The following is a 14,328-nucleotide window of genomic DNA, read 5'->3' as shown; positions in this document are numbered from 1 at the left end:
CACATTGATATGTACTGTATGTGGGGCTGGAGCACTACTTTTCTTTTAGGGGGGATAAGTGCTTGGGTGTAACTTTATTTTTTTTAACTTTTTAATAAAACCTTATTTATTTCACATAGGGGCCAAAAAAATCAAATCGGTGATATATTTTCTTTGTGACAGATGCTCTTTATTGAGACATCAGGGGTGCCCTTCGATGACGCTAATGAAGCCAAAGATAAATAAATACTCTACTACACAGCATCCAGGAGTGTGTGTAAAATAACCCCCCACCAACACAGATGTATGACATACATTGGTGGCACTAAAAGGGTTAAAATGGCAAAAATATTTGGTTTGTTTTGGAATGAGTAGAGAAAAAAACCTAATCTGGTTATTGTTTTGTTTTTTCCTGCTGGGGAAATTTCCCTTTACTTCCTCTCTTAGCAATGAACAGGAAGTGGGAATAATTCTTCACTTACAAAGCAGTAACTGGAGCATTTGTTCCCATTGGAAGGTCTTTTGCTGTTTTGATAAACCTAAATCTAAAGCGGAGAGGTGGGCATATAAATGAATGTGTTTCAGTGGCTGCATATATAAAACATACATCTGCAGTTTTTTTGCTGTATCGGTTATGCTTGTAACAAGAGAAAAAAGCAAGACTGGAAATGGCAGTAAAGCACAACCTGTTATAGTGACCACTCACCCCAGCAGGCTGCCTGTGTGTGGCTGACTGCTTCACTGCCTCTAGAGCACGTGTGTCAAACACAAGGCCTTCGGGTCAAATCTGGCCCACCAGGCTATTTTATGTGGCCCTCGCACCTCTCAGTGCACCCCCCTCGTCCATGCCCCCACCTTGTCCCATCAGTTGGCAGCAGCGAGGACAGAACTTCCATCTGATCCTGCACTCCTCTGTGCAGCTGCAGAGAGGCCCCACGCCCCCCATGCCTCAGCAGTTGGCAGCAAAGAGGACGACAGAAATCCTTTGACAGATCCTGGGACTCACTGTGCAGCTTCAGCACCCCCTCGCCTCCACTTCCCCAGGTCTCAACATTCAATAGTCTCCAGCAGCTGACTCCATCCCTCCTCTGGTCCTCCTCCAGACCCTGAACTTTCTGCTTCCCAGCTCCGCCCCCCCCCAGCTTCTTCACAGAAGCAGCACAGGGCATTGTTATGCAAGAAAAGGTGGGGGAGTCTTCCAATGGTGGGTGGGGGGGGGGGGGGGGGGGGACTCTTTACATCTGACGGAATGGGGGGTGGGGTTCTGATTATGAATATAATGAGTGTGCAACCCTCCTTCTCAGACTTGTATCATCTGCTTCTGGAGTATAAGTGGGCTCCGTGCTGGTCTCTTTTCTCCTATTCTTTATTATAGACCATACTTAAAAAAATAACTGGTGATATGACACCATTACGCTTATAGGCTGATAGATGTTTTGATGTAAAAAACAAAAGCAATAGAAAATATGTGAATACTAACCCTCCGCCTCCCAGTGCCAAAGAAGCGGTGTCTCCATTAATAAAATAGGAATTTTCTCCACTCCACTTGAATGCCTGAAATGTAATAAATGCATATAAAATCATTCTGGCAAATTGGATGTCAGATGAGCACTAATTAATAGTACAGAAATACACATTACATTATTTTTAATTGCCGTTAGTTAATTGTAGCAACAATCAGAATTCATTCCGCTAAAGCAGAACCAGCACAAGGTGGCTCCAAACAATAGATTGTAAGGTCAGGCCATACATGAATCAAACAAAGTGAACAACCTCCTCAAGGTAGATGTTCCAGCAAAGAGTCCTCGTCTTCCACTTGTTGAAGATCTGAGGTTAAGGACTGGAGGCGCCCACTAGGAACACTTGAATAAACACACCAGGCCATGTGGCCAATTCTCTAAAAGACAATATGCTTAAAGCGGAACTCCACCCAAATGGGAAAGTTCTGCTTTAGAGGACTGCTCCCTGTTAAGGATTGGCACCCTTGGGAAGTGGGGAGTGGGGGTGCGAGTACCCGAAATCGACAGGTACTCCCTCCCACTTCTGCTGCGATTGCCTAGGCAATCGGAAGAGGAAGCCGTCCTCCCTCCCTGTAGTCTACTGGGACACGTGACAGGTCCCAGAAGACTACAGGACCATTCAGAAGGCGCAGCGCTACTCGCACATGTGCAGTGCGCACACTGCAGATGCCAGTGCCGGGAACACAGGACGGCCAGTGAAACAGGCTGCAGGGAGGACACCACAGGATCGAGGGACAGGTAAGTGTCTGTTTTCTTTAAAAGTCAGAAGCTATAGTTTTTGTAACTGCTGACTTATTTTTTTAGTTTCACTAAAACTCCACTTTATAAAGTGATACTTAAGGATATCTTTTTCAAAATTACCTTTTCAAAATTTTTCATCAAAAGGTGGAGACTTACCTGACATGTTGCTGCTGCTGCTGCTTCTTCAGTTGATCCCCCAGTGCTGGCCATGATATCAGGATTCAGGGAGTCTCCTTTCCCCTGAAGGGTTCTATATAGACTAGTGATGAATGGACATCCATTCATTCAAACACACAACCAGAGCAAAAAAAAGGAACTAGAGAAATCATCCATGGACACCTTGGTTCACAGACACTGTGTACAGAGCCAATCTAAGAGACTCTGTACCATGTCACGACAATCACCAGTATAAACATTGTAGTGTTTGCGTTGGTAAGTCAGTTCCTTCTTCCTCTATGGTAATGGAAGGGGCAAAGGAATAAATCAACAATTCATTAGTACCTGTTAAGTAGCAAGAATTGTGGATTTGTTTAACTCTTTAAACCCCCTCTTTTCCTCTATATATAATTTCTATTTGGTCTCTGCAGTGACCTGTATATTAACCACTTAACCTACCTTGCCCTACACATCTGTACATTAACCCCCTCATCTCCATTTTCCCCCAGTATGTGATCTGTACATCAGTCCCTTCACCTCTTCCTCCTGTGTATGACCTGGACATTTAATGACTCTAGTGCACCATTACCAAGCTCTATGTAATAACCCCCTCAATGCCAGCATGATTTTTCAATACCAAAAAAAATATTAGCAAAAAATGAGATCAGCTTGGTGTGTCTACTTTACAGAAAGGTCATTTAGGGTGTTTGTACTGTCCTATTTTAATTATATGTGTTTTATGACTGAAAATAAGGGAAACATTACAAAAAGAAAGCCCGTCTGGTCTCATTCAAAAATAGCCTGATAATAAAGAGGCATTGCAACATACTAATAACAGTTGTAAGTATCTCTCTATTTCAAGCAGATCTGATTCAGAACATTTCCAAAACTACAGTCTGAAACTGAGAGCAAGAAATACAATTTCAATTCAGCTGTACAAAAATGCAAAAATCTTTAATAGTTATGCTTTATAAAAAGTAATTTTCAAAAAGGGCCACTAGGTGTCACCAAATGGGTAGACTTTACATTCAGCATCCATGAAGGCAAAAGCAGCAGGATCCCTGAAACCCTGAAATCTTCCTTTCTGCATTATTCACCTTCCCCCCTTCCCAGGAGAGGGCTTTGCTAGACAATTAACTCTTCCTGAAGAAGTCAAAGTTGCTAAATAAAGAAAAGCACTAGAATGTGTGAAGCTTCCTTTAACGACCTTTGTTAAAATCCAAAGTGTTGCACTCCCATATTCAATGCTTGCAGTGCATACTTCTAGCAGGTCTTTTCCCAATGTTGCTCTTTGTATTAGCAGGCAAGAAGAGATGGAATGATGCCATCATCTGGGGCACTTAGAACTCATACACCACAAACGTGTCCCAACCTTCTGCTCAAGCGATCGCCATCAATCCCCCATCCACTGCTGGACATACGACTATGCACCATTACAAAACATGTGCTGGCAACCTTCCCCTTCATTATCCTGGCAACCATGCACGCTACACAAATATTTTACACAAACAAAAATCTTTAATTAGCAATTACTATCAGTGATCGCTGAGTTCTCACACTTAGAGCCGATGGGGGCAGATGCAGCATCGGACTGATGCTACATCCACCTAAGTAGGTATGAATAGGGGGAAAAAACAAAAAAAAAATCCCACTCAACCACTTCAAGTCCGGACACTTTCACCCCCTTCCAGTCCAGGCCAATTTCAGCGCTGTCACACTTTGAATGACAATTGCGCGGTCGTACAACACTGTACCCATATGAATTTTTTAGCATTTTTTTTTGAGACAGATAAAACTTTATTTTGGTGGTATTTATTCACCACTGGGATTTTTTTTTTCTGCTATATAAATGAAAAAGTCCAAAAATTTTGTGTTAAGATAAATAATCTTTCTTCATAAATCTTGGCCAAAATGTTTTTTTTTTTTTTACTAAAAAAAGATAACACACAACAACCCAAATTCGTTTATAAACAAAAATTTTACATTTTATTTATTTATTTTTTTTATAACATACTGTCACCCTAGCAGTACAGTATCACCATAGTGAACCTGTACTACTTGCGGGGGGTGATGAAGATTTTTTTTTTTTTTTTTTACATTGATTGCTTTCGCACCCATAAAAGGCTGTAAAAGCAATAATTTCTCCTTCTCTCTGGCTGCATTCTTGCAGCCATTGAGAAATACTGTGAGAGCTGTGATTGGTTGTTGTGAATAGCCTTGTACCATGTGATCTCTGTGATCATTCACAGATTTCACAAGTAGTAAGCGATGTCGTCAGAAGTGACATCTTGCCTACTACTATTCATGTGATCACTGATTGGCCAATCAGTGATCACATGATCAGGACCTCACACAAAAGGTCCTGTACAGTGGCCCAAAATAGTAAAAAAAAATTAAAAAAATATATATTTTTTTAATTTAGCTGTATATTTCTTGCTACTACCATAACCCACCACCAAAGAACAACTGAAAATAAATTTTCCTGTACCCAATGATCCCAAGAATACTACATATGTGTATGTTATTTGTTGTTTGTACCTGTAGTACAGCCCAGAAACAATAGTGTGCATTTTGCTTTTTTTATCCTACCTACAACACACTGACCTGACACTAACTGATACGAATTTAAAAAAAAATTAAAAGAGAGAGAGAGATCAGAGGCCATCACAGCGTTCAGGTAACCCGGAATCCAGAGTTTTGGGTCCCCATTGTTGGTACAGGACCTGGGTTCTCAGGGAGACCACGGTCTCAGTGCTGGGAGTGCGCATTTTGTTTTTTTTTAATTGGATTAGAGGTAGGTGGGTGTAAACAGACAAGTCCGTTTACACCCAGTGGTTGACAGGGATGAATAGAGGGTCCAATCAGGTCTGTCTGAAAAACTGACAGGTGGAACTGATCAGACCCTTCGTGTGAAGGGGCCTAAGATACACTGCAGTTTTATTCTGTACTAAGGCTCTTTGGCAGCCAGTTACATTTCTGACTACTTTGTGAACTGTAGAATCAAAAGTGCAATCAGTTATTAGACACACGATACAATGTTTATGTAAAACATTTACCTTGAAATCAGGACTAAATGTGAAGAGGAATGTCTCGCCTGTGCCATAGTAATGATCGTTGACTCTGAATGGATGTGTTGCATAAGCTCCAAATACCTGAAAAAAAAAAAAAAAAAAACTTTCAGTTCAACAGAAAGGACACCTTTGCAGTTTAGGTGCAGTGCTTTAAAAATTTACTTTTTCATTAAGGGCCGGTTTATAGCATAGAAATGCAGTTCGGATGCAGTTGTGGCACATTTTTTATGCGTTCCGGGATGTTTTTGACGCATTCTGGTGCATTTTCTGTTTTTCTTTATTTTAAATGGGAGCATGTGCATTCCAGTGCATTTAGGTGCCTTCCAGTGTATTTTGCTGAATTCAAGTACAGTGCTGTGCATTTTGGATGCAGAAAAAAACAAAACAAAACAAAAAAAAAAAAACACACTGGACTGCATCTGGTGTGAATTGGTCCTAATTTATATGAGCAATGTTTTTAAAGAAAATTAAGTTCTTACTTTTATAAAGCAATTATCTGCCTCCTTTATTGCATGTTAAATGTGTCTTTTGCAATCGCTAGCATACATTTCTATGAAACAAGCATTTTGATACAAAATGCACTTCAAAAGGCTACTAACACAAATTTTTCCACATACTTGTCACGTGTTTTACATTAAGAGGCATGAAACACTGCATAGGTATAAATGCACCCATTAGGTCCTTTCCATATGCAGGTACTTCAGCATCTTTCACCAGTCTAAACAATTACTGAAAATACTCTTTTGTACTATATTCTTGTTTAAGTTTGATTGTTTAACCCCTTCACGCCTAAGGGTAAAACAAATCAATGCCCAAGCACAATTTTGCAACGTTGACATGTGTTAGTAGTTGTGGTGATATGTACAATTTTACTTTGTACATCCATTTTTTTAGCGTTTTATGTAAGCATATTTTATTAAAGCGTGGAGTTATTTATCTCAAACATACTGCACTATTTTGGATCTGTTTCTCTCTCTATGAATGGTTGTGGGAGTACTAAAGGAGGCAAGAGTACTTGAAAGAGCATTGGGGGAACAGAATGTACCCATCGGGTTCCAGCAGATCCATATCCTCCCTTGGATTTATTTAAAAAGGCTGGCTTATTACTTATTAGGGTAAGGGTATGCAATTCAGCCACATTAGAAGTGTACACTGAGTGTTCACCAAGTATTATACATAGTAATATTACACAGAGTGTTTCACAATCACGCGTTTTCACGGTTTATGAGTTTTTGCATGAAATTAATAAGGATTTTTGATATAACTAATTTTGGGGATTATTGATGAATTTATGTTGTGAGGATAATACACTATTGAGTTTTCTTTTATTTTGAGGTACACAGCACTTACTGGATTTATACGGCGTGTTTTAAATTGGAAGAAAAGATTTATGGACTTTAATTTTTGGGTTTTCCTAAATAATTGTATGGACACTAAGAAGGCTTAGGATTTTCATTAATACAGTATGTTGGCACTATGTGTGTAATTAAAGTGGAATTCCAGCTTAACGTTACTACTCTTAAAACTGTCTCCTCCCCCCTCCTAACACCTATGCTTACTAACCTATGTAAAAAAGATGTACATTCTTACCCATTTTAAGGCCACTCCAGTATTAGTTCAGTATCCAATATAGTTAGGGTTAAGCTGGAATTCCACTTTCAAATATCCAATATAGTTAGGGTTAAGCTGGAATTCCACTTTCAAATATCCAATATAGTTAGGGTTAAGCTGGAATTCCACTTTCAGATAAACTGATTTAGGCTGGATTTTAATTATGTAATGTTCTATTGTGTTGTCTGGCCTATACAAAATTATTATATAATGGCAGATATTTCATATACAGGTAAGCCTGGTGCAAGCCCTATGGGGCATTTAAGCCTGGATCCAAGTAAAAACTTAGATCATTGTGACACCTCCATTAACCAGCTTTAAAATAGAATCATGGCTTCCATTTTTTTTTAATGATGCGCTGAAGTAGTTCATTTTAAACTATGCTTATAGTTTTCTCTTAGCCCCCCTTATTCTTACAAATATCGGTTGATCCCACCAGTGAATTCCACCTAATATACCTTCCTGTGATGGTGTGGGAACAATGCTGCACTGATCCAGAATACAGAGCAAAGTTGTCACTCTGATGTAGGTTGCACTATATTGGGATGAAAAAAAGGCTGCAGGGAGCGAGGTTATCAGCTTTGTAACTGCCGAGTCAGTCAGCACCAGGCCACACTAACCCTACCCACTGCTTTCTGGACAGCACCACATTGGTCAATGAAACCCTCCCACAGAGGTCTACAGTGTCTGGGATGGGGAGTGTGTAGGGCACAAATGAACAAGGATTTAACTTAGGGGCTTACGAGGATTGTACATCACACAGAAACTGAATTTGGTACTTGCATAGACCATCATATAGGAGCCTTTAGTGATACTTTAAAGTGGATGCTCAGGTATGTCTATTTTTCATAGTTACATTGGTCCAGCTTGGACTAATATAAGTAAGTACGTGCCATACCTGTGGAAGCTAGAAATCTCTGTCATAAGCACCTCTGCTACAGTGATTGCCATTGACTTCGGTGTACTGTGCGTCTTACTGAACACATTAGGTCATTTGCTTAAGATGGGTGCCATTCAAAAGAACACTTTGCATTTTTTCATTGAAAGCAAAGCATTCTTTGGACAAGGTGAAGATTGTGATGTTCCCGCCCAGCCTCTCCACCTTGCTTTATAGTCATAGAGAAAATACAAATTGGTTTCTGAATGGTAACTTTGCCAAGCATGTGACCTATGTTTAGTAAGCAGCAGGGCAGCCACTTGGCCAAAGACCAAGAAACTAGTGCCAATCACTGTAGCACTGGAGCCTATTACAGTAACTTCCAGCTTCCATGGGATCCCACAGCTGTGGCACATGTATACTTACATTGGGGTAACCATGTGAACACAGCCATGTCTAAACTTGAGGTTTAATTTCTATAAAGGGTAAGCTGCTGTTATCTGTCCTGAAGGGAAGCAGCATCAGTATGCACACACCAAAAGTGGTCAAAAGAGAAAAACATTTGACAAGTCTATCAGTGCAAAATGAATTGAATTGCTTACTGTAAGCAACAACCTGTTTTTCCACTTTTCAATTCACACAAGGGCATGTAATAACAGATGTAAACCGTGAAATATTCATGTTTTCTGCATTCCAGACAACACAAACACCATAAACTGTGCATATATAAATATATATTTATTATAGTCGTTTTTTCTGAGGTTCATGTGGCACACACCCAAGCAATTTTAATAATTAAGAGATTCTTTAGTAAACATTACTGTCACTGGAACCGCATGTCAAAACAATCAGTTGGTCAAGAGACAGCTAAACCTACATGTAAACCTAGACTTTTTCTGTAAAAAAAACAAGTTTTTGAAAAATACTTTTCTTGGATCTTATTATGGGACACAAGGTCAGAAGGAATTCTGTCTTCCTCAGGAAGCACAATTTACAGGGCTATGAGAATTGTTCGAGGATAAAAACTACATAGGTTGAAATGCATAGACCAGTGTCTTTTTTTTTTTTAGCCTCAATCTATGTAACTTTGTAAAAAGGAAACTGCAAAATAAGATTGCTTGAACCTGTAGCTAACAAAGAATCCTGATTTAAAACATAGCTAAAGGACAACAAAAACATGTGGTAAGTATATGCGAACCCTCACCTTGTGGAACAACCCATTCAGTTTACAATAGAAATGAAAGGAAAAAACATTTGTATATCTATCTATCTATATATATAAAAAAACCTTACAAATATCTTTTTCCACCTTTTTTATAAGGGATCACATTCTCATCTGCATAAAGAGCTCAGAGAGCGGGGGGGGGGGGGGGGGGGTGAGAAACAGCAGAACACTGGTGAAGGCTAGGCAGGGGGGCGTGTCAGCAGCAGAAGTCTCATCATTGGAGGAGAGCAGGCTGAGTTCCCAGCATAGCTAGAGAAATGACCACACTGTGCTCTCATGCCAAGTGTTTTTAATAGGAAAGCAGAGGGACTGGCAGGAAGACCAGGGATTTCACACAAAGGAAGCAACACAAAAAAAAGACATGATACTTTTATACATGTACATGGTACAGCAGGCACATATCAGGAATATGAAAGGTTTGGTTCACATAATCTTTAAGTAAACTAGGTTTGCCTTTTTCTGCCATAGAAAAAAATAAAAAGTATAAATAAAAAGTCATCCATTCTGCTAAGTCCCTAGCAAGAAACTGGAGCATACTGGAAGGGGGAGAGGCTTTAACTGGCCGACTAGCAGCTTTTTTGTTTGCCAGTGTTCGATTCTCTTGTAGGTAGCAGTATAATTTGGCCCTATGTTCTCTTAGAATACCTCTGACCCTCTGTCACTTAATGAACGATTAGGAATGACTTTTGCCTTGCCTTCCCAACTCCCGAGCCTCTTTATTGGCCTTCAATGTTAAAGATGAGCCCTAATGACCAAAAGAAGTGAGAAGAGTTACGGCCAAACTAAGTGGGTTCAACTGCTTGTATTTCTGGACCTGCTGATCAATTGAAATGTGGTTTTAGCTGAAAGTAACTTTTCTATATATTTTTCATCATATGCTCATTATAAATTGCACAGGATTGTGATGTTTGCATATGCCTCCTGTCAAACTTACTTTATAAATACAGAAACAAACGACATACGGGAGGATGCAGCAATGAGGATTTTTATCATAGTAAGATATGAACACATCAAGCAAAACCCACAAAGCTCCTGTTAATGTGTTTTTAGAATAGCTAATCCAAAGTTTTCCTCAGTCAACTTGCAGCCTAACTGAGCATGTTCACGATCATTTAATCCCTTTACGCCGATGCCTCCCGGCCCTTTAAGGGGTTTCTGATGCCAGGAGGCAGGGTGGGGTTTATGTTCATGTGACCACCATGATTGGCGGTCACAGCAGTCACTTGAAAAATTTCCGATCGCAAGTAGTAATCGCGAGCTTTCCGTTAGGCACCAGTAACTCTGCCGGGAGCAAGCACAACGCACATGCTCTCGGCACAGTTTGTTTACATTTTGATACGCAAAACATGTGACTTCTTGGCATCAAGGCCTAGCCACCAAAAGGCCGCATATTAGCGTACTCTCGGCGCCAAGGACTTAGTATTGTATAATAATTGAATTAAAGTGTTAATAAACCCAGGAGCCTGCGTCCATTATATCTGGTCTCCCACAATACACAGACCATGGAAATGCAATTATTTTAGTAAATATAAACTGCTATCACTTCTATCAGTGTCCAGCTGAGCACTGGTTAAAGCTTGTAGGAGGGGTTTTCATTCTCCTCTCACTGCCCTGTGAGATTGCATAACCCCTGATCCTCTGTCTGGACAGCACTGATTGGCCCTGTGCTGGTCACATGCACACTCCCTAGAAAAAGAAACTACAGCAATACACACCAAACTGAGCATGTGCAGAGGGTCCTTGAGGCTGTATTCTATCAGGAGATGAACTGAGCAGCATGGAAAGAGAGGATCAGAGAAGACAGGATCAAACATCTTTACACAATGCAGAGTATTAACCCCTTAACTTCCACTGTGAGTATAACAAGCATACCCTACTGCATATACAGACTGATTTTACTGTTGTGGGTTTAGTAACACTTTAAAAAAAGGTACATCATGCAGGTCTCCTCTTGTTGCATAGTGGGCAATGTTTCTGAATAGCATTAATATTTTACTGAATTATATTAGTTTTTAGATTAAACATTTTCTAACTTATCTAATCACTGTATTCCCCAAGACTGTATTATTTGGGGCTGTCTGAGGGTGCAAAAAAGCACCTAAAAGATTGCTCAGCAGACTCATGTGTTTTGCACTAAGGAGAGACTTCTGTCTAGTCAGTCTGCCATAAAGCCCAGATAAGTGTAGGGCTGCAGTGATGGTTTTCCTTCTGGAACTTTGTCCCATCTTCACACAGGATCTCTGGAGCTTGGTCAGAGTGACCATCAGGTTCTTGCTCACCTCTCTTACCAAGGCCATTCACCCCCAAATGCTCAGTTTGGCCAGGCGATCAGCTTTTGGAAGAGTCCTAGTTGTGTCAAACTTCTTCCATATGAGAATTATGGAGGCCACTGTGCTCTTGGAAAACTTTAGTGCAGCAGATACACTATATTGCCAAAAGTATTGGGACACGCCTCCAAATAATTGGATTCAGGTGTTCCAATCACCTCCATGGGCAAAGGTGTATAAAAACAAGCACCTAGGCATGCAGACTGCTTCTACAAACATTTGTGAAAGAATGGGTCACTCTCAGGAGCTTAGTGAATTGAACCGTGGTACTGTGATAGGTTGCCACCTGTGCAATAAGTAGCAATTTACTTGCTACTAAACATTCCACGGTCAACTGTTAGTGGTATTATTACAAAGTGGAAGCAACTTGGAAAAGCAACTCCGCCACAAAGTAGTAGACCATGTAAAATGACAGAGTGGGGTCAGCGCATGCTGAAGCCTACAGTGCGCAGACGTCGTCAACTGTTTGCAGAGTCAATAGCTAAAAGATCTCCAAACTTCATGTGGCCTTCAAATTAGAACAACCGTGTACAGAGAGCTTTATGGAATGGGTTTCCATGGTTGAGCAGCTGTATCCAAGCCTTACATCACTGTTGGATGCAGTGGTGTAAAGCACCACTTCACACCACTTGGGTTTGTCGGTTGCCAGGAGAACGGTACTTGCCTGACTGCATTGTGCAACGTGTAAAGTTTGGTGGACGGGAGATTATGGTGTGGGGTTGTTTTTCAGGGGTTGGGCTTGGCCCCTTAGTTCCAGTGAAAGGAACTCTTAAGGCGTCAGCATACCAAGACATTTTGGACATTTTCATGCTCCCAACTTTGTGGGAACAGTTTGGGGATGGCCCCTTTTTGTTCTAACATGACTGCACACCAGTGCACAAAGCAAGATCCATAAAGACATGGATGAGTGAGTTTGGGATGGAGAAACGTGACTGGCCTGCACAGTCCCGACCTCAACCTGACAGAACACCTTTGGGATGAATTAGAGCGGAGACTGCGAGCCAGGCCTTCTCATCCAACATCAGTGCCTGACCTCACAAATGCACTTCTGGAAGAATGGTCAAACATTCCCATAGACACACTCCTAAACCTTGTGGACAACCTTCCCAGAAGAATTGAAGCTTTTATAGCGGCAAAGTGTGGGCCACTTCAATATTGATCCCTATGGACTAAGAGTGGGATGCCATTAAAGTTCATGTGCGTGTAAAGGCAGGCAACCCAATACTTTTGGCAATATAGTGTATGTTTCTGTAGCCTTCCCCAGATCGGTGCCTTGCAATAATCCTGTCTCCAATCAAGGTGTAGAAACATCTCAGCAAAGATCAAGAGAAATGGGAGGCACCTGAGCTAAAATTTCAAGTGTTGTCGCAAAGGGCCTACATACTTATGCCAATGTGATATTTCTGTTTTGTATGTAATGAATTAACAGACATTTCTAAAAATCTGTTTTCACTTTGTCATTATGGGGTACCTATTGTAGATTAATGAGAAAAAAAAAAAGGAATGTAAACTAATATCAGCCTGCAACAAAACTGAAAAAGTGAAGGAGGTCTGAATACTTTAAAGGTCTGTGTGTGCATGGACACATACAGTGCATTCATAGAGGATTTTAGAGATGGGAACATTTGGAGGCACTGGAAGTGGGCCAGGAGCAGTGGTGTTTAGCATTAATGCACGTTTACAGGTGTCTGGCATTTTTTTCTGCTAGACGCATTTAGCGCTTGAGTGTTAATCCATTTCCATGGCTAGAATAAATTATTATTCTGGCCAGTGAAATGAACGCCCCAGCACTCGATGCGCCAAAAAGCGATAAAACACTTTTACAGGGCCAGGTGTTTTTTCTGCCAAAACACTGCTGCCTGGAAGGGAAGGCTTCTAGGAGAGTTAGAAAAACGTGTGCATGAGGCCTTAAATTTGCATCTGTTTTGAAAGTTTCAACTGGTATCTGCAAAGAAAAAAAACTCCAGTTCTTAGAGTACTTCAGTGTTTCATGACAGCCAATGCATACAATCATCACAGCCCTGGTAAAGACTTCATTTCTCACCTGGTTATCCATATCTTTCACAACCAAGAGCACTGGGCTGTCCAGAGAACTAAGGTTCCTGTACAATGTCTTCAGGCTGGCTCCATGCTCTTGCATTCTGTACACCAGATGCCAAGGATATCCTTGAACCCGGGCAGGAAGACGTCGGGCCAGCTGCACAAAGATAAGCAGAGAAAGTCAGAACATAAGTTATCATTAGTTAGCAGAGTTTCCCAAAAAAACTTTTTTTTTTTTTTAGAAACATTAAAAAGGTTTATCTTGTTTTGTCCATCAAAAAAGGCAAGCAGAAAAAACAAACAAAAAAAAACAAAAAACTGTGCTGTTTCCAGCAAGACATTTGCTTTAACTTTCATAACATGCCATGCTGCTTTTTGTTTTAATCCAATTTATAAAAATGAGCTTCACTATGTGACAATAGTCTGCCCTATAAACAAGTAGGCAGTTCCCTCTACCCTTATATTTTGCCTTCCTTAGTTCCTTCCTACCCCCCTACCTCATTAACATGCTATTAAAGCTTTTCAGCTTTCATTAAACTTCCTATTTTCGTCCCAATGACACCACCACTGGGTCTCTGCATTCTCTATGCAAGACAGGCAGATCATGGCTCAGCCCTGATGCAAACAGTGGATCGGCTCTTAAGGAGAATTAAAATGACTTGATGGGTGGATGCAAGTCTGGTGTATTGGGCATTCCTAGGCAGAATAAATTTGCATGTAGACCACCCAAGGCAATGCTCCTATGAAATGCTGAATCTCCATGACTGAAAGACAAAATCCA

General features: G+C 40.7%; 1 protein-coding gene across 3 annotated transcripts in view; it reads right to left on the bottom strand.

The window, feature by feature from the left end:
• Positions 1–14,328, bottom strand: part of NCOA7 (nuclear receptor coactivator 7) — a 246,793-nt gene that overhangs the window by 2,540 nt on the left and 229,925 nt on the right. For all 3 annotated transcript variants that reach the window (XM_089686445.1, XM_089686446.1, XM_089686447.1), the window contains 3 exons: positions 13,552–13,704; positions 5,453–5,548; positions 1,460–1,533 (listed from right to left, as the gene is read on the bottom strand). In XM_089686445.1, coding sequence (XP_089542571.1) covers positions 1,460–1,533; positions 5,453–5,548; positions 13,552–13,704 — 323 coding nt within the window. The remainder of the gene's footprint in view (positions 1–1,459; positions 1,534–5,452; positions 5,549–13,551; positions 13,705–14,328) is intronic.

The sequence above is a fragment of the Staurois parvus genome, unplaced genomic scaffold (genome assembly GCF_062004578.1).
Source record: "Staurois parvus isolate SC_StPar_1 unplaced genomic scaffold, SC_StPar_1.0 ptg000397l, whole genome shotgun sequence".
NCBI classification, from domain to species: domain Eukaryota; kingdom Metazoa; phylum Chordata; class Amphibia; order Anura; family Ranidae; genus Staurois; species Staurois parvus.
This window is presented reverse-complemented; position numbering and strand designations above follow the sequence as displayed.